The sequence below is a fragment of the Dromiciops gliroides genome, chromosome 3, assembly GCF_019393635.1.
Source record: "Dromiciops gliroides isolate mDroGli1 chromosome 3, mDroGli1.pri, whole genome shotgun sequence".
In the NCBI taxonomy this organism is placed as follows: domain Eukaryota; kingdom Metazoa; phylum Chordata; class Mammalia; order Microbiotheria; family Microbiotheriidae; genus Dromiciops; species Dromiciops gliroides.
The window spans coordinates 490984808-491005664 of NC_057863.1; the positions used below are offsets into that span (position 1 = coordinate 490984808).

The 20857-nt window shown below is 40.4% G+C and overlaps 1 protein-coding gene across 1 annotated transcript in view; it reads right to left on the reverse strand.

Moving 5' to 3' along the window:
* Positions 1–20857, reverse strand: part of LOC122747817 (potassium-transporting ATPase alpha chain 2-like) — a 39838-nt gene that overhangs the window by 12861 nt on the left and 6120 nt on the right. Inside the window, exons 2-12 of the mRNA XM_043993640.1 lie at positions 16999–17160; positions 15500–15559; positions 12602–12805; positions 11944–12057; positions 10475–10609; positions 10002–10119; positions 9444–9712; positions 8380–8578; positions 8097–8206; positions 2271–2405; positions 789–981 (exon numbers count right to left, since the gene is read on the reverse strand). Coding sequence (XP_043849575.1) covers positions 789–981; positions 2271–2405; positions 8097–8206; positions 8380–8578; positions 9444–9712; positions 10002–10119; positions 10475–10609; positions 11944–12057; positions 12602–12805; positions 15500–15559; positions 16999–17160 — 1699 coding nt within the window. The remainder of the gene's footprint in view (positions 1–788; positions 982–2270; positions 2406–8096; positions 8207–8379; positions 8579–9443; positions 9713–10001; positions 10120–10474; positions 10610–11943; positions 12058–12601; positions 12806–15499; positions 15560–16998; positions 17161–20857) is intronic.

Here is a 20857-nt window from a genome sequence, read left to right on the forward strand (position 1 = left end):
CAAATTTACAAAGATGATCAGAGAAAAAAAAAAGAATCTAAATGTTCTAAAATGTTTATAGCAGCTCTCTTTGTGGTGGCAAAGAACTAGAAATTGCAGGGATGCCCATCAGTTGTGGAATGGTGGAACAAGTTGTGATATATGAATTATGATTGAGTTACCATTGTGCTATAAGAAATGATGAGCTCAATGATCTTAGGAAAACATGGAAGAATGTGCTTTAAATAATGAAGAGTAAAGTGAGCAGAACCAAGGGAACATTGTATATAGTAACAGCAATATTATTTTAAGAAGGACTTTTGGTGAATAAGTATTTTGACTATTTATAAACACTTAAATTAACTATAAAGGACTATGAAGAAAGATACTACCTGTATCCAGCAAAAGAACTGATAAGTAGAAGTATGTATAGAATAATTTTACATATATATACCTATTGAGGTTTAATGGTGGCCATCTCTAGGGCAGGGTGGGTGGTATAGAGGTAAGAAAAAAATATTTACATGATAACTTTGTTGTATATTTAAAGGGAATAACAAGTTATATATAGTACATTTGCATTTTCATGTATAATCATCTTTTTAATTTTACTGTGTTATGGAGATACTTGTTTTATTCCATAAATTAAGAATAAAATAATTTTAAAAAGAAACACCCTATCTATTAATTTCCTCCCTTTAGTATCACATGCTACTTCTCTTAATAGAATTGTACATTTTCTCAACTCAAATACTTTACGTTGTAGTGGCTAGTGGCCCCTTCTCTGTCACCACCCCAGGCCAACTCACCCAGCACTCTCTCCCCTAAGCTTCCCAGCTCCATGTATGCAGTTTGGAAGGCCTCTGCTGTGCTTTCATCAAGGGGTTGCTCCTGGCCATCAATCATGATGGTGCTACATTTCTCCAGGATGGTCTCAGGGGCTCCTTTCATCACTAAGAGGAAGCGCTTGTCATTGGGGTCATCTGTCTCATGGATGGAGAGCTGGAGGGAGAAATTAAATGAAGGTGTTAGATGGGGAATGTCCCTGTTACTGTCACTTCTAAGAGGCCTGAATAGATCCTCCACAACTAGCCACATACCAAGAGAAGGAAAATAATCTCTTCCTCTTTGTAATCATCCCGACCTCCTTTGCAGTAGAAACAGGAGGCATATTGATGCCTTTGGTGGGCATTCAAGCATCCTCCATTGATGGGATCAAGGAGTTAGAACTGGAAGGGACCTTAGAGACCATATGATCCAGGCTCCTCATTTTATAGATGAAAGACCTGAAGCCCAGTGTGAGAATTGGAATGACACCCCCTGCTGGGAGGGATATAGTGAGCTCTGGCCTGAAAAGAAACCATGTGACTTTACTGTCTGGAAGTGACCTTTTCTGGGGTTTCAAAGGTTAGTTCGGCATCAGGAAGTTATGTTTGCTCATGGGTCCTGTCAACCAGAGCTATCAGCCAATTAGCTTGGAGCTATGTGTGTGGACAGCCCTATTTCTGGTTTCACAGGAGGCTTTGTAGAATGATCTTAAGAGTGATTTTCATTCCCATCCCAATTCATTCATGTCTCCATGAAGGAGATAGAGGCAGTCAGCCTTTGGACACACCTCAAGTGAAAGCACCAATTGCTGCCAGACTGATTTTCTGAGGTTTTGACAAAAAGATCCCACAGGATCCTGGAACCTCAACTGTATAAAATGGAATGAAATCTAGAACCTTCCTGGGTTGCCCACCTACTGTCAGAAAGGGCATTTATTTGTCTCCACATAATGTGGTGGAGGCTTAACTACTTTTACTGATTTTTGGAATGAGGAAATTCCTTTAGGAATGAACTCGCCATCAGCAGTAGTCTTGATTTTTGTCTTCTTTTTACTGGATTTCACTCAGAAAGAGAGAATGAGGCTGACGACTTTGTGCAACTCTGTCTCATTTAAATCAAGTTCATGCATAAGTCAAGCCAAGGTAATACCTGTGATGTTGTTGGTTCTCTTCAAAAATGGAGGACAGACAACTCCCTCAGTGCCTCTGAGAGTCACCAGGAAACAAAAACCGAGACCCTAGGTCCCTTGGCACCAGAAACTAAGACAGTAGACATGAATGGATTTTATCAGGGACACCTACATTCTATCTTCCCTATATGCATCCCCCTTTCCCTACTGTGCTTCTGGGAAAACAACAGCCCAAAGTAGACAAGTTTCTAGACCTGTGGAGATTTTTCATAATTGCAGGTGAGAATACCACTTTGCTAAGAAATAAAATGCCTGGTCATGATGGAAAACCAACCTGGAATTTGTTCAAGGAGTTAAAAGGAATTTCAACCACTTTTCTGTTTCTTTTTCTTCTTTCTATCACATCACCCATGATGACTTCTGAGAACTTCAAGAGGGCAGCTTCTGAGGCATCTCCCATCACCATTTTCTGGAAATGTTTTTTGAAGAAAAGAATAAAAGAGACCAAATTATAATCACAATCTGCCTCTTCCATGGGGATGGGAGCAGAACCCAAGAGGTTAGAAGTGAGTGACACTTTATTTGTTTTTCTTTGTTTTTTTTTTTTTTTTTTTAGTGAGGCAATTGGGGTTAAATGACTTGTTCAGGGTCACACAGCTAGTAAGTGTTAAGTGTCTGAGGCTGGATTTGAACTCAGGTCCTCCTGACTCCAGGACCGGTGCTCTATCCACTGCACCACCTAGCCGCCCCAGAAGTGAGTGACACTTTAAAGGGAAGAAAGGCATTGATAGTCTCTCTGTGAATATAGGAAATGAAGGAGAGAGTTAAAGTAAACTCCAAACTTTGGGCTTGGGTGACAGACAGAATGAGGCATTGATAGGGAAACTGGGAGAGGACACTGACTTGGGGGTTTTGGGGGAGCAAAATGGTATAGCAATAATAACAGGAGCTAGAATTTATATAGAGATTTAAGGTTTGTCATATCTTTTACAAATACGGAAAGACAACAAAATGATGCATCAGAAATCCTGAATTTTTTCTTGTCTCTTGCCAGTGACTAGTTCTGAGTCTATGGGCAAATTTAACCTTTCTGAGCTCAATTTCCATTTTCATGAGATGAACAGATTTAACTAAGTGATCCCTAAGGTTCTTAAAACTCTGAGAAAATGAAGAAATTGAGTTTGCTTTTAGACATGTTATTTTCAGGATAGGTGGTCCTAGTGTATAGCCAGGTGGCAATGTCTAGTAACCATTTATTTGATGATAGAGATAAGACTAGAGCTTAGTTCTGATAAGCTGGGATATCAGGATTTCGATGGCATCAGCACAGAGTTGAGAATTGGAGCTAAGGGAATGAATGAAATAAGTGAGGGAGAAAGAAGAACAAAGACCCAGTGAATAAGCCTTGGAAAAATAGGGGCAGAAAAGGGATATACAACAAAAGAAAACAGGAATAAGAGAAACCAAGATACATTGAAACACATAGGTGTTCACAGTTCCAACAACTATACCTTGAACGAGAAGAATAGTCCTACGATTGATGTTTCTAAGTTGATATTTTTATTTTGTGACTTCACTTGTGAATTATATTGGTGAAGGCAACTCCATCTACTAAGGCAGAGTAATGCCTCCTCTCAAATTGACACTGTTAGAATTGCTTGGGGCATTCCATTCAATTAAAGGTCTCAAATATTTATGAATGATATAACAAAGAAACTTTCCCTGTATTATACCTTTTTAAGACTCGATTAAAAAAAAGACTCAATTCAACAAATTCAGTTTAAAAAACATTTATTAAACACCTACGATGTTCTGGGCCTCACGCTAAGTGCTGGGGATACAAAAAGAGACAAAAGACAGTCCCTGCCATCAAGGAGCTTATGATCTAATAGGGGAGAAAAAAAATGCAAACTATATACAGGATAAATAGGAAGTAATTAAAATAGGAAAGGAACTGGAAGTAAGAGGGCGTATGGATTGTTTTCTGCAGAAGGTGGAATTTTAACTGGAATTTAAAGGACGTTAGGTGGGGCAGCTAGATGGCACAGTGGATAAAGCACCAGCCCTGGATTCAGAAGGACCTGAGTTCAAATCCAGACTCAGACATTTGACGCCTACTAGTTGTGTGACCCTGGTCAAGTCACTTAACCCTCATTGCTCCACAAAAACAAAAACAAAAAAATAACAATCCCCCCCCCAAAACCCCAAATATGGGAAGTTAGGGAGATCAATAGCTGAAGCAGAGCGGGGAGAGCATTCCAAGCATGGGGGAGAGCCAGAGAAAATGCCCAGAACCGAGAATAGATTATCTTTTTCACAAAATATCCAGGATGTCAATGTCACTCAATTGAAGAGTATGAGTTAGGGAGTGAGTTTTTGTTGTCCTTCATGCTCATAGAGGACCAAAGTAACACTACTTTGTTGGGCTCAAGGTACAGTGTGTCCAACTGTGAGAGAGTAAAATGTAAGATGACTACTAAAGTAGGAGGTTAGGTTTTAAAGGCCTTTGAATGCCAAACAGAACATTTTGTATTGGCTTTTGGAAGCAATAGGGAGCCACCGGACTTTATTTTTATTTTTTATTTTTTGCAGGCAACGGAGGTAAAGTGACTTGCCCACGGTCACACAGCTAGTAAGTGTCAAGTGTCTGAGGCCGGATTTGAACTCAGGTACTCCTGAATCCAGGGCCGGTGCTTAACCACTGCGCCATCTAGCTGCCCCCGCCACCGGACTTTATTGAGTAGGGGTGTGACAGGATCAGACCTGTGTTTTAGGAAAATCACTTTAGTGGCTGAGTGGAGGGTGGACTGGAGTTGAGAGAGACTTGAGGCAGTCAGGCAGGCCCGCTAGCAGGCTACTGCAGTAATCCAGCAGTAAGGTGATGGGGTGATTAGGGCCCGCACTGAGTAGTTGCAGTGTCAGAATATGGGGGCAGCATATTTGAGAGATATTGCAAAGGTGAAATTGACAGGCTTTGGCAACAGATCAGATATAGTAGATGAGAGACAGTGAGGAGTCTAGGATGACCCCTGGGTTGGGAGACTAAGGAACTAGGAAGGAAGATGGTGTTGCTCTTTACAGTAAAAGGGAAGGTAGGATTTAATTTAAGGGGAAAGATCTATTGAACATACATACATCCAGTTCAAGATGTCTGAAAGGAAGATGGACATGGGAGATTTGAGATCAGCAGAAAGATGTGAGCAGGAAAGATAGATTTGAGAATGATCAGTATCAAGATGGTAATTAGATCCATGGGAGCTCATGAAATCACCAAATGAAGTAATGTAGAGGAAAAAGAGAAGAGGTCCCAGGATAGAGCCAAAGGGACACGGACAGTTAGAGGGCATGAGCTGAAGGAGGATTCAAAGGACAAAGAGAAGGAGTAGTCAGATAGGTAGAAGGAAAATCTTGAGAAAGATGTCAATGCTTCAAAGTGGTGAAAGATGAGGATTGAGAAAAGGCTATTTGGGGCAGCTAGGTGGCGCAGTGGATAGAGCACCGGCCCTGGAATCAGGAGGACCTGGGTTCAAATCTGGCCTCAGACACTTGACACTTGCTAGCTGTGTGACCCTGGGCAAGTCACTTAACCCCAATTGCCTCACCAAAGAGAGAGAGAGAGAGAGAGAAGGCTATTTGATGTGGCAACTAAGAGATCATTAGTAACTTTGGAAGGAGCAATTTTGTTTGTTTTTTTGAGAGAGCAATTTTGGCAGAATGATAATGTTGGAAGCTCATTGTAAGCAGGTAAGAAAAGAGTGAGAGAAGAGAATATGGAGGCACCAATTAATTGTAGACATCCTTTTCAAGGAGTTTATATACAAAGGGCATAAGAGAAATCAAACAATAGATAGCTATCAGGGATGGAAGGATCAAATGATGGATTTTTCAAAATGGGGGAGATGGGCATCTTTGTTGGTGGTAGGAGAAGAACCAGTTGAGAGGGAGAGAATGAAAAGAAGTGAAAAACTGGGGATAGCAAACAGGTCAGCATGTTGGTGGGAGGAAATGGAAAGGAATAGGATCAGTTGGAAAGGTAGAGAAATTAGTCTTGGTAAGGAGTAAGGCCACTTCATCCTATGAAATGGGTGAAGTAGAAGAAAGTAGTGGAAGGCATCTGAGTGATGGAAGATGAGGATGAGGGTAGAAGAGGGAATTAATGGGGAAAGGCTATGTAACATAAATTTTGTAATGGATCCAGTCAGTATGGCTGTGTGTTTTTCTTCACCCTTATTCAACAGCATGTGTATAGGCACAAAAGTGAGAAATGGTGAGAGTGATCCAAGGCTGAGGCTTGGTTGGGCATAATAGGTTATATAATAAAGGTGTTAGTGATTCAAGAGAAGTGGACAGTGTAGAGTTAAATTTGTTCACCAACAAGTTAAGATACAGAGAAGAGGAAATAGTGACTAGTTCAGGGGAGATGGTCTGGGAGAGAATTGAGGGGTCAAGGGATCAGAGGTCACAGTGAAGATGAAGAGTAGAGTTATATAAGGGAAGATAGAAAAAAGGTGAAAAGCCAATAGACTGTGGTTGGATAAGGGGATTTCAGAATTCTCGAACATTGAAGAAGATGATACCTTTGTGGCAAGATCTAAGGTATAACCTTCTTTGTGTGTAATTGAGGTGAGGTGGAGGAGTAGCTCAGGGGAAGAGAGAAGGTTGAAGACCTGAGTAATTAGAGTATTTGAGGGAGGATCAATACATTTTTTGAAGTCCCTTAGTAAGAGGGCAAGAGTTGGGGAAGAAAGAAAAATCATAAATCAGGCATCAAACTCCTTGAGGAAGAAAGAAGATTGACCTGAGGGTCTACAGACAATAGCTACCAGGATTTTGATTGGGTTGCAGATATGAATAGGAAGGAAGACATGCAACTGGGAGAAGGAGGAAGGGAGAGAACCTGAAAGTGGCAATGGAGAGCAAGGAATAATTCAGCTTCCTGTCCTGACAAGAGAGTCAAGGAGAATGAGTGAAGGTGCAGTCAGTACTGGAAAGAGTGGCCAGGGAGTCTATGTCATCAGGGGAAGAAAGGTTACTGTAAGAGCTAATAGATGGAAGGAATGAGAGAGGAATAGATTTAAGAAGGGAAGTTTGTTATCTAATGAACAGGCATTCCAGAGGGTACCTTGGAAAGGCTTAAGTGAGGATAAAATTTAGAGATGGGGGGATGGGAATGAGGAACTGGGTGGCAGGTGGGGTGTTGAGTGGAGTTTAGATAACCTACAGGAATTCAGAGATAAAGAGAAAGAGTTTAGGAGAAAAGTTTAAGAAGTGAGTAGAAAGCAAAGAGGGAAATATGTTATATACAGCCACATTTGTGCCCCTGCTCAAGAAGCTTCATTAGCTCCCTGTTGCATTCTAGGATCAAATACAAACTCTCCTATTTGACAGTTAAAGCCCTTCATAATCTGGATCTCTAAGTTTCCTATCTTCTCTGGCTAATTACACATTCCTACCCTTATCAGTTACTGTAGCCTAATTAGACTCCTTACTGCTCCCTTTAAGCAGCATTCTATCTCCCATGTTCTCACTCTTAGACAGGTCTTCTCTCACTCATGCCTGAGACCCATTTTCTCCTCAACTCTGCCTTTTGCTTCTCTTTTCTCCCGGAAATTTTCAGCCCAAAGGTGACTCATAACAAGAGGCTTTTCTCTATTTCTCCAGTAGCTAGTGTTTCTCACTCACTTTTCATACTTATCTTTGTGCATGTAGTTTTTCTCCCAGTAGAATGTGAGCTCCAAAATGTCTGGTTGCCCTAGTGTCTGACATATAATAAATGCTCAACTCAATGGCTTAGATGAGTTTGGTCTTAGAGAAACTAATAGGATTAATCTACATAGTTTCAACATTAAGAGCAAGATCATAAAATTTGTTTCCACATGGTGTTGAATTCAGTAGGAACCACAATGAGCTGCAGCCTTGCTCAAAGTCAGTATTTTGAGGCATCCTCCAGTTTTTCCTATGACTTTACAAAGCAAAGTTCACTTCACATTATAAAGCAAAGTAGAATAAAGCCAAGGTACTCTTTTGTTCCTTGGCTAGATGACACAGCCGAGCTTGCTCTTATGTATACTAAGTGTCCTCAGAGCAGAAGGGGATGGAAGACAGCAAGATGACCTGGAGATTGGCTTTGATGTCATACCTAGATGAGCAGAAGCCCTACCTTCATGATGGGGACACTTTCCTGTCCTGGACTGAACTCAGCTCGGCTGCAGAGTGTTACAATCTTGGACAAGGAGGCCCAGGTTGCAGAACTTTGGTCAAAGATCTGGGCTGGAAAGCAAGAGAAAGAATGATGTAGCATATAGAAGTATGCTGGGGGAGAGGAAAGTCAGTTTTTATATCCAGAGGGTCCAAACAGATCTGATACAGCCTGCTCACTCTATGAGAGTTGGCATCAATTTTCCATGTTCATTCCCACCTTGAGATTGCTTCCAGCACCTCACCTTTCTGATCTTCACTTGTATCAGCCTCATAGATCTGGTTGTCAAACCACAGATGGGCCACAGTCATTCTGTTTTGTGTTAAGGTTCCAGTCTTGTCAGAGCAGATGATGGAGGTGGAGCCCAGAGTTTCCACTGCTTCCAGGTTCTTCACCAGACAGTTCTTCTTGGCCATTCGTTTTGCTGTCAGTGATAGACTCACCTAAAAATGAAAAGAAATATGAATCCCACTGAATCAGAATGATAAAAGAAGACCTTTTGCTTAACCACTTCTGTAGACACAGCACTTTGGCCTATCTTTTATGGATAACCATACTCAATATTTGTGGCTAGATGAATTTGGGGCTAAATAAGCAGTCATGGTGTTTATAGAGAAAATTTTGGTATTTTATTGGTGGAATGATGTCAAGAGGCTTTTGTTTTTAAAGAAACAAAAATCCTACTTCTGGTTCTTTCCTCTTGAATAAAGTGATCCACAATGACTGAGTTGCAAAGGAAAGGTCATTAAATCTTCACCATATGGATGAATATCACCATTTCCTCATGGGTCAACTTGGGCAACTATGTCCCTCTCTAGGAAGATTATAAGGGATCTGTCTGAAAAGACTTTTGCCAAAGCACATTTCCTAAAGCACTCACCTCATAGTCCTCATACTATGGGTCTGTAAGGAGCTATTATGTACCCTCTTAAACACATTTGAGGGGGTTCAGATAAGAGATCAACATAGAGACTGCTTTATAATGTGAAGTGAACTCTTTGGATCTCTAACTTACTTCCAAACAAGACAAGAGCAGATAAACATATACATAAGGTTGCTTACAGTTCTCCTGAAAATGGAGATTTGTACCTTATGATCTTGGATTCTAATGTTGAAACTATCCAAAGTAATCCTATATGTTCCTCCAACACCCAACCTATTTAAGACATTCAAGTATTTCCTCTCAGTGGGGAAAGTATTCTACTCTAAAACATTAAAATATATGAGCTCATGTAGGACCTTGCATATTCTATAATGTTAAGAAGATAAGGTTCAAGTCAGAGAATGTGGATGATATCATGGACTTACAGTGACAGCAGCCACCAGACCCTCTGGGACGTTAGCCAAAATGATGCCAATGAGGAAGATGACAGCATCTAGGACCCGGTATTTCATGCATATTGAAATGATGAAGAACACAATACCAATAGAAACAGCTACTCCTGCTACAATATGGACAAAGTGCTCAATTTCAATGGCAATTGGTGTCTTCTCATGCCCAACAGATGAAGCCAGTAAGGCAATTCTTCCAATGATGGTACGGTCACCTGTGTTAATGACCATGCCAGTTGCTGTTCCTGGAAGGAAAGAATATGGATGATATTCCAAGAGATCTTGCCTATAAGGGACACAGACTGCTTGGGTTTCTGTCTTCATCTTCTGCCATGACATGACAGCTTACTATTGTCTTAATCTGAAGAACAGCATGATATCAGATCAAGTGTTGGCATATTTGGTACAAATATGGTTTTCCTTTAGAAAAAAATCTTGTATGATATAGTGGGAAGGAGACTAAAAAATAGAGACTGAGCAGAAGGACCTGTATTTTTAATGGAATGTTTGTTCCACATATTCCACCAGACTTACCTTCCAGGCAGGTTGTAGAGTAAAAAGCAATGTTCTTTGTTTCCAAGGGATTCTCATGGGTAAGAGCACAAGAACGAGACTGTGGCTCTGATTCCCCAGTAAGAGATGAATTATCTACCTGTGAATAAATTCAACTTAACAAACATTCATTAACTACCTACTATATGCAAGATATGGTGCAAAGTACTGGAATTCTAAAAAAACAAAATGAAATTTCTACATTGAAGAACTTTCTTTTCTACTAGGTGGGGGGAGGATACAAGAAACAACATGTATATACAAAGTAAACACAAAGTTTATACTAAATAATACAAAGTAATTCCATAAAGACAGATTTGACAAAGGTCTAGAATTAGGCACTTTGGCTGTCTCATCCATTTATTTTAATCAAGGAGTATTGGGTGGGGCTGTAGGTTACAGAGACTGGGACCAGATCCAATCATCCTTAGAGGGAACACTATATTGATGCTTACCTTACATCCCTGTGAGTCCAGGATCCTGATATCAGCAGGAATCTGGTCTCCACTTTTAATCTCTACAATATCTCCTACAACCAGTTCCTCTGCAGAGATCTCCCTCTTTTCTCCATCTCTGATTACAAAAGCTTTCTGGGAAATGAAAATGAAAAAGAAACTTTGGATCTTAATATTGCATTTTCTTCATCTACCCTTGGTTTGTATTTTCACTATCAGAGGAACTTGTAGCTATAGCTGTAATATGACCAATAAGTAGCATTTAAATAATGTTTTAAGATCTTCAAAGTGCTTTACCCATGTTATCTCAATTGATCCTCACAACAACCCTAAGAGGTAGATGCTATCATTGTCCCCATTTTGCGGATAAGAAAACTGAGACTAAGAGAGGTTAAGTGACTTGTCCAGGGTCACCATCTAGGTTTTGGGGCAGGATTTGAATTGAGGTCTTCTTGACTCCAATTCCAAAACTCTATCCACTATGTCATCTGTCTATAAGTAGAGTAATAAATATTTCTTTTAATCCCTGACAACCTCTAAATGTTATAATGCATAGGAGGACCAGAAAACAATGATAGAGGAAAATTGGGGTGAATTGTAAGTTTGGCAAAGAGAGAGAACAGCTGCCTGAAGAAATTGATGCTGGCTATAGAGCCTAGGAAGAATATTAGTTTGAACAGTGAAGATTTAAGTCAAAATCTAGGATCTTAGATTTAGAACTGAAAAGAATCTTATGGCTCAACAAATCCAGTGCCCTCATTATACAGCTGAGAACACAGAAGTCCAGAGAAAGTTAAGTGACTGCCCTAAGATCAGTCAGCTAGGAAGCATCTGAGGTAGTCAAGTCTTCCTGATTCCAAGGCCAGTACCGTATCCCTGACCAATGCTCTCTTTGTGTGACATAAGTAATAATTGTACCAGTGATGAGCTGGATTCTTCCCTTCTTTATGTAAAGAAGGGAGACCCCCTCCTTTTCCCTTCAGACAATTAAAGTTGGCAGTTCCTTTGGCTATCCTGGAAGAAAACAGTCCATTTCAAGCATAATACAGAAAACCTGCCCTAGGAATACCATTCTATGCAATGAAAAGTGCTTTAGGGTAAGCCATTCTACCAGCCTTCTGGTGGCAACATTAATATATGCAGGCAAAGAGTTGGAGAGATAAAAGGGGCAGAATGAATATAGACTCATCCTCCCAGGTCGATATGGTCACTCCCTGTCCTAGGAGACAGCTCCTTTAAGGTCACTGTTTGAACTTCTTAGGCAGCACTTTATGAATGAATGAACAATAAATCAGGTAGAAACGTGAAAATTTAGAAGTAGCAACAACTTACTAGCTGTGTGACACTGGGCAAGTCACTCAACCCCAATTGCCTCACTAAAAACAAAAAAACAACCCCCCAAAACAAATAGAAATAGCAACAAGAGGTGTTTGCCATGACAAAGGTCAAGAGAGTTTTGAGCTACTTACCCGAGGAATCATTTTAATGAAGCTGGCAATGATGTTGGTGCTTTTTGCCTCTTGGTAATAAGCAAACATCCCAGTGAGGATAACCACCACAATCAACACAACACCTAAATAGAGCTTCAAGGACAGGAAAATAGGCCTTGCTCAGAGAAGCTGTATTCAAAACGAAACAACTCAGTGCCTCTTAGGGTGAGAATCTATGAGCATCTAAGTATTTGTACAGAGGGTAATAGGGAATCAGTTCATACATTTTGGTTGCCAGGCCCTATGAATGTCCTAAGGGCTTCCCTAAATGCTTCGCTTAGTAAACTAAGAGAGGAGGAAGCAGGCCTTGAGAGGATGAGGTTGGAGCCCAAGGATGCTGCATAATGACACAGGATCTTTGTTCCTTAGGAACTCATGATGCTTCCCTCTTTCATCTCTGTGACATAGAAACAGCAGCCATCCCTACATCTCCACCCCTACCTCCTACCTGATAGATGTAGAAACTAGGCTGAGAAGTCTAGCAAGTTGCCCCCATGACAGAATCAGGACTGGATTCCCTGTTTCCCTGACTCTTAGTCCAAGACTCTGGCTATGAGAGCCCTTAGCCTTTGGTTGCCCTTCTGTCAAAGAGAAGCCTATGACAAAAACCACTTCAGGAAGCCTTTGAGGTACTTACATTGTCCATGGAAGCATTGTTGTCCTTTGAAAGTTCGATGCCATATGCTATAAAACACAGGATAGCTCCAGCCCACAAGAGGCTGGAGAATCCACCCACCATTTGTTTGAGGAATTTGATGATTTCTGGAGTTTCTTTGGGTGGACTAAGGACATTGGGGCCATCCTGAGCCAAGATCTCTGCGGCTCTTTTGCTACTGAGACCCTGCAAGGACAGAGCCGGGAAAAAATAGGTTAAAAAAATTATTAGACGTTCTTAGCCTTGTGAATATAGGGAGTTGTTTTGTTTTGTTTTGCTTTTGAGGGGAGGGGTGATGGATGGTGATGGAGGGATCCCTGTGTTTGCAGGAGCTTTCTGGCTTTCTGAAGCTCTTAGATGTTGTATAGCTTTTTCCTTTGATTTTCTATTTTTTTTTTCAGAGCAAGGAAAAGATCAATTTAGATTTCCCATAGAGCTATCCTTCATGCCTATATAAAGAAGAGGAAATAGCTTTTCTTGGGTGAAGAGTGAGGATTTACAGAGAAGAGACCAAAACAAGATGGCTATAGCCTTGAGTCAGAGGACCTGGATTCAAATCTTGACTATGATATGATCTATGTAACTTTGGGCAAATTACAATCTCCCTGGTCCTTAGTCTTCTTTTATAAAATTAGCAGGTTGGCTAAAAGGCCTCTGAGGTTTTTTTTCTAACTCTATATCTATGACCTTTCAATGATAACCAGGGCTTAAATCAAAATAGTTCTTACTAAGAAAAAAATCTTATTCTAAAACCTCTGAATAATAGTAGATGCTAAGCCACTCCTTTTCTCCATATCCACCCTAGATAGTATATAACTTCAGCTATAAAATCCTCTCCATCCTTTAAGACCTCATTCACCTTTCACCTATCCTGTGAAGCACTGCCTTGTCACCCTGGCCTGATGTGAACTTGAAAGGTAAATGAATATTAGAAGATTATCCAGGTATAGGCCTAGCTCACAAACCTGTGTTTGCCCCCTCTACGAACTCCCAGATTTTTTCTGCTAACTCTAGCTATAGCTTCATGTGGGAAATTGCCCCTCTTGTGACTGAGAGTGGGAACATGAAGGAAGATACTCTGCTGGGATCCTGGCCAGGTCCCTTCTAGGCATATCTCACTGATTAACTGCCTAAGGTTCCCAGGAACTAGCCATTTCTAGGGACTATAAACAATTCCAAGGGTAGTCCTGCGGGGGTTGGCTCCCCCTCAGGAGTATGTCCTGAGAAACTAAAAGTTTATTCCAACTTCTCTGGCAGTGATCCTGCGCAAACTCACTTGGTGTCAATCATAAAATTAGCTCATTATACAAGCTGCTATTGGTGGCTTCAAGCCACATTTGTTTAAGGTGCTATATAAGTCAAAGTAAGCCCCCAGCTCTTTGGAGTCTCACCCATGGAGAGGATGCTCTGCCCGGGATGTTCCCAATTGGGACTCTGGGAGGCTGTACTGGGACCCCCACCAATTGGATCCAGGAGTTGGTGCTTCCCCGATTTGGTGATGTATTTCTCTTTAAATCTCTACATAGTGGTCACTTTTGCTTTAATAGTTACATTGTTAAGCTGCTTACTTTATTGCTGTTGCAAAACTAATATCTCTTTTCCTGTACTATAATACTCATTAAATTTAATTTTCTTCACTTGGTGTTGGAGTGTCATTTTTGTAGGAGTGAATCCAAACATTATCCTTAATAATACAGAACTCTAGGAAATGTGTTTCTTTTATGGCCTATCCAAGCAATTTTGATTGTACTACATTTATACTCAGTACATCTGCCTTGTATTATATTTATTTGTGTATATGGTACTCATTTCCTCTCCCTTGCTAGGATGTAAACACTCTGAGGGGAGGAATTGTATTTTATTCACCTGTAAATCTCCTTCTATACCCAAATATTTAATAAGTGTCTGTTGAGTGAGTAACCAACTCAATATTATCTTACTGGAATGCTTGCTCAAGAGCAAGAATGCATATGGTGTGGGGGCAGCTAGGTGGTGGAGTGGATAAAGCACCGGCCCTGGATTCAGGAGGACCTGAGTTCAAATCCAGTCTCAGACACTTGACACTTACTAGCTGTGTGACCCTGGGCAAGTCACTTAACCCTCATTGCCCTACAAAAAGATAGATAGATGAATGATAGATAAATAGATGAATAAAAAATAAATAGATGAATGAATAAATAAATAAATAGATAAGTGAATAAATAAATGAATAAATAAATGAAAAGAATGCATAAGGTGCTACTAAAAAGAAAACAAACAAAAAACGCCCTAAATCACCTTAAATTAAATTAAATGTTATGAAGTTCTATCTTCATTGAGATCCACAATAGATAACAGTATCATTTTTGTGTGTGGAAAAAAATACTTGGAAGGGGGTTTATTTGCCCATCAGTATGGACCTGGTTTTTCTCAGCTTTTATTTATACATGGCATAAACACTCTCACATTGTCAGGTCCAGAAGGCAAGAAATTTGCTTGGTCCAGAGCTTAGGGACCAATCTGCTGAAAGGGTTCCAAGTCTCCCGTTCCATGATACTGTATGGTATGTGGTGCTACTTCTTCCACTTTCCTCTCAAAAACCCCCTCAAGTACAAGGACAAGAATAAGCCATGTTTAAGCAACTGTGATAAAGTTTAGTTCTTTACTAGAGACATTACGGTGGATCCCTTAAGGTGTTGAATAAGTCCGTGTTCTAGTCAAGGGATATCAGGGAGAACCAGGTAACCTTCCTTGACAAATAAAGATACCTGGGACACTAGCTTTACTCTAAGTAGCTATGATGAATTGCTGAAACTAAAGATGCTTCCCACCTTTCCTCACTCCCTATGAGACAGAGGAACAAGTCCCTGATCTTTTTGCATCATGCTCACAGTGACTTACCTGGATGATGTTGGTTCCATACTTTTCTTCTAATTCCTTTGTGCTGAGTTTGTGGTCATACTAAAATTCAAGAAGAAAAAAAAGAGAGAGAGTACCATGTGAATGAGAAGCAGCTTAAATTAAGTGACTGTATTTCTCACCATCCATTGGAATAATGGTGCAAAGCTAGATTCAGGCCATAGCCTGAACAGGAAGGGGCCTTGAAGTCAAGGATGACCTGGGTTCAGGTCCTATTTTGGACACCTCCTAGTTGTGTAATTAGATCACACACAAGTCACTTACCCTCTCATTGCTGCAGGTAACTAAAAGTTTAGGTTTATCAATATATCTCATCTACAAAATTAGAGTTATTACCATTCTGGGAATTCTTGCCCTAGATAGCAGTATGTCCTTCCCCCAGTAGGAAAAGATATACCCTTCCTTGTTTCACCCTCTGTAAGTTTTTCCATGTAAAATCAGAATAAGGGGCAGCTAGGTGGTGCAGTGGATAAAGCACCAGCCCTGGATTCAGGAGGACCTGAGTTCAAATCCTCAGACACTTGACAGTTACTAGCTGTGTGACCCTGGGCAAGTCACTTAACCCTCATTGCCCTGCCAAAACAAAAACAAATAAAATCAGAGTAAACAAAAACTCCTTGCCCAATTAGGGCCAATATAAGAGCTAAAACTCATTCATTTTCTTCCCTCTTCCATTAAGCCAAAACTATCTTTTAATGATTTTTCTGATTAGGATAACTAAATCTTTGAGTGCTACATTACAGGGCCTTCATGCAGAGTACAGGAACCATCTAGTAAAGATGGCCTCCAAGGAAAGATTGTATCAGCCTACGTTTAACATGGAACAAGTTTAATAATAGCTAACATTTATTTTGTGCCAGGCAATTTGCTAAAATACTGTATAATTATCATCTCATTTGATCCTCACAACAACCCTGGAAGGTTGGTGCTATTATCTTTATTTTAGTGATTAGGAAACTGAGGCAAACACAGGTTGTGACATGCTTACCAGGGTCACAGAGTTCATGAGTGTCTGAAGCCAGATGTGAACTCAGGTTTTTCTGCCTCCAGGGCCAGCACTATATCTCACTGCCCCATCTAACTGCCCAAGTATATTAAAAAAAAATTTAGTTTTCAAAATTTCTCATGTGCATTTTTAAAAAACCCTCAGACATTGGGTTTTTCTCCTGCTGGTATCTAAAAAGGGAAGACTTAAGGAGGCTTTGGGTCCTGTGGACAACATTATAGAATTAACGGAATAACAACGGCTTTTATTTAGTCTGGATGATAAGGATTTGAATATTAACTCTACTAATTACTACTTGAGTCAAAGTCTCTATGCCTCAGTTTCCTCATCTACAAAATGATGATATTGGACTGGATGATTGCTAGGGTCAATTCCATCTCTAGACCATGTGATCCCTTGGCAGAGCAAAAGTGCTATAAAAAAAAAAAAGCAAAAATCTAACTAGGGTGCTCCCAACCAGCTTAGTATAACTGACCAGATCAATGTCTTTCTTGAGTTCTTCCTGGCAGTTCTTCTTGTGATGTTTTAGTTGTTCCTTTCTCTTTCCTTTGCCATCACCCTTGTCTGATGTTTCAGTGTCTATTGATTCAATGTCTTTTGTTCCATTGACCTCAATAGAGTAAATTCCTGATTTTTTCTGAAATGGAAGCAAAGATTGAGTGTCAGTTGAAAATCCAGTCTTTTGTGGAACTGCGGTCTTTGAGGTCAAGGTCATCAAAACTGGGGAAGTGGGAAAAAGGAATGTGTCCAGACAGGTCTGCAAAAATCTCTTCTTACTTCCCCTTCTCTCATATTCACAGCCTAAAGGAGAGGGAGTGATAAACAGCTAGGCTAAGCTAAACTTCTTTTAAATGGATGATTGGGTAGGTTCCCAAAAGTTTTGGCAGGATGATCCAATCAAAGGATAGACCAGAAGGAATATTGTCTCTTACCTCTAGAGCAGACCTTCCAATGAAGGGAAGAGAACAAGCATTTATTAATAATATATATCAAGCACTTTGCAAAAACCCTTTACAAATATCATCTCATTTGATCAAGGAGCCTTAGATCCCTCAGATACTTTCCTTTGACTAAAAAAAAAAAAACTACCCCAGTCTCGAAGCCAAGACTTCACTATGAAGCCCAAGGGAGTAATTCCTTTTTCTGGAGAGAAGGGACATAGTTCTCAGTAACATGAACTGGAGAAGTTAAAACAGAAGGCAGCTCCCCAGGACTATGATTCCACCCTTCTCCTTCAGCTCTTCCCCACACCAAGTTCCCCAAAGTAAATTTATTCTTTTCTCTCTCCTCACAATAAATCAGGGCTCAGATATTCATACTGAACCTGAAGGTTTTTTTGTAAAATTTTTATAGTTGGTTGGGGTTGGGGGAATTGATATGGGTATACTCCTTTTCTCCTCTGAAGAAACTAATAAAACCTGAGGACAGAGAGATTCTAATGAATAAATTTCAGTCCCTTTATTCCTTGATTTCTCCACTTTGTGGCATTCCCCCACCCCTCGTTTCCCCGTCTTTCCCAGCCCTTGGGTCTTGTTTGCTATTTCCAGGTAAAGGTAAAGTGTCCTTTAGGTGGTGTAGGTAGCTGTGTGGACACCAGTTTGCCACATCAGCCTAATCCCTTTCTCCCTGACCAACCCAAGACTGTGGGGTAGGTTTTTGAGATAGGGTGCAACACAACACACACCTTGTCCATGAATGCCAATGGCGAGGATCCAAACTAGGGTGATGCGGTGGGGTCCTGGACTGAGGGAGCAATGAAGACTTCAAAGAATTGAGCAGCGAGTCAAAGAACTTAGGAGCCAGGCGATCTGGTCACAGGAGTTCTCAGGTCCCAACAGGAAAGTTGTTTGGTCTGGGGGGCAAATCCAAAGTCAATTGTTGGCTGACATGTTGACAGGTTCAGTGTACTGCTCCCTGTAGAGAAATGTGCCCATGCCCTCCTTTTAAATCAACACCTGGATCCCTCCCACTCTCACCTCTGAAGGCAGCTCCTCTAGTGGGGCGGGGAATAATTTCAGAGGTAGGTGGATCCCTTGGGCTAGGGATGCAGAATCCAGGGCTGCTGGGGAATGACAAGACTGAAGGAGGAAGGGAAAAGCTCTCTCTCCTTAAAAAGGGATCTTTAATTCTCACATCCTCACATAAACAAATAAGAACAAGAATAAAGCCTACTATTCTCGAACCTTAATATGAAACACTATGTATAGAAGACCTGATGAGGGTAGCTAGGTGGCACAGTGGATAAAGCACCAGTCCTGGATTCAGGAATATCTGAGTTCAAATCCAGCCTCAGACACTTGAAGCTTACTAGCTGTGTGATCCTGGGCAAGTCACTTAACCCTCATTGCCCCGCCAAAAAAAAAAAAAATCTAGGAAGTTACATGGAAAGACTTGGCTTACATACTTGGAAGCATTCATTCATTCAACAATGCTTTCTTAAACAGAAGACCTAAGGGAATGATGTTGGCGCTTGGTTTCTGTGAGATGCTCTATCTTTTGCTTCATTCACTTGCAGATTCAAGGGCCAGTAAGTCCCTGGAGAAACAGGCAGTTCTAATTGACAGCATTCTTTTGCTTTTATATATATATATATTTTTTTTTTTTAGGCAATGGGGGTTAAGTGACTTGCCCAGAGTCACACAGCTAGTAAGTGTCAAGTGTCTGAGGCCGGATTTGAACTCAGGTACTCCTGAATCCAGGGCCAGTGCTTTAACCACTGCGCCATCTAGCTGCCCCTTTTGCTTATATTTTAATGAACAATCACTCTCTCTCTCTCTCTCTCTCTCTCTCTCTCTCTCTCTCTCTCTCTCTCTCTCTCTCTCTCTTTCTCCCCTTCTCTGCTTCTACCATGAGAGTAAGCTCTTCTAGGTGCAAAGAAAGTGGAATTAAATTCTCTACTGGCATACACAGTCATACTTTGTTGTGTTGGTATCTTCACTTTAAATATAAAGTTTGTTGGCTAAAGGAATGCATACTCAGATATTTATGTGCACACACATTCAACTAAGAGCCACCTGCTAGGAAGATGTTTTCCTTCTAAAGTGATGTTAATCAAATGATGAAGCATCTGCTATTTCCCCTGGGTCAGAAGACAGGCAATTACCATGAGCATAAAGGTGATATTCTTGTGGTTGTCAGAAGAAAGCAGGACTGACAAGGAGGAGGGTAAATGGAAAGAGAACACACAGACTTTGTTTTTTAAAATAAAAAAAAAAATTCAATTCATGGAATAAGCATTTCTATAACAGTACAATAGAAACATGATTACACATGAAACTGCAAATCTACCATGTACAATTTGCTTTTCCTTCCAAATATACAACAAATTTATCATGTAAATTTCTTTTTTTCTTCCCTCTCCCCTCCTACCCCAGAGATGGCTACCATTAGACACAAATAGGTATATATAAGTTATATAGGTACATGTAAAATTATTCTATATGTACTCCTATTTGTCAGTTTTTTTTTATCTGGCTGCAGATAGTGTCTTTTTAATTATGGCCTTTATTTTTAATTTGTGCGTTTATAATAGTTAAAATGACAGTTGCGGGGCAGCTAGGTGGCGCAGTGGATAGAGCACTGGCCCTGGATTCAGGAGTACCTGAGTTCAAATCCAGCTTCAGACACTTGACACTTACTAGCTGTGTGACCTTGGGCAAGTCACTTAACCCTCATTGCCCAAAAAAAGAAAAACAAACAAACAAAATGACAGTTGCTCGAAATTGTTCTTAAGACAAGAATCCAAGTCATTCCCCAATTGAGAAATGGTCAAAGGATATGAACAGGCAGTTTTCTGATGAAGAAATCAAAGCTATCTATTCCCATATGAAAAAATGCTCTAAATCACTATTGATTAGAGAGATTCAAATTAAAACAACTCTGAGGTGCCACCTGACACCTATCAGGTTGGCTAATATGACAAAAAAGGAAAATAATAAATGTTGGAGAAGCAGTGGAAAAATTGGAACACTAAGGCATTGTTGATGGAGCTGTGAACTGATCCAACTATTCTGGAGGGCAATTTGGAATTATGTCCAAAGGGCTATAAAGCTGTGCATACCCTTTGACCCAGCAATACCACTTTGGGGTCTTTTTCCCAAAGAGATCATAAAAAAGGGAAAAGGACCCACATGTATAAAAATATTTATAGGTGCTCTTTTTGTGGTGACAAGGAATTGGAAATTGAGGGGTTGCTCATCATTTGGGAATGGCTGAACTAGTTGTGGTATATGAATGTAATGGAATTCTATTGTGCTGGAGCAGGAGTTCAGAGAAACCTATGTTAAGGGCTAAAATTCTAGCTAAACTGTCTAAAATATCTAATGAGTGGTCGC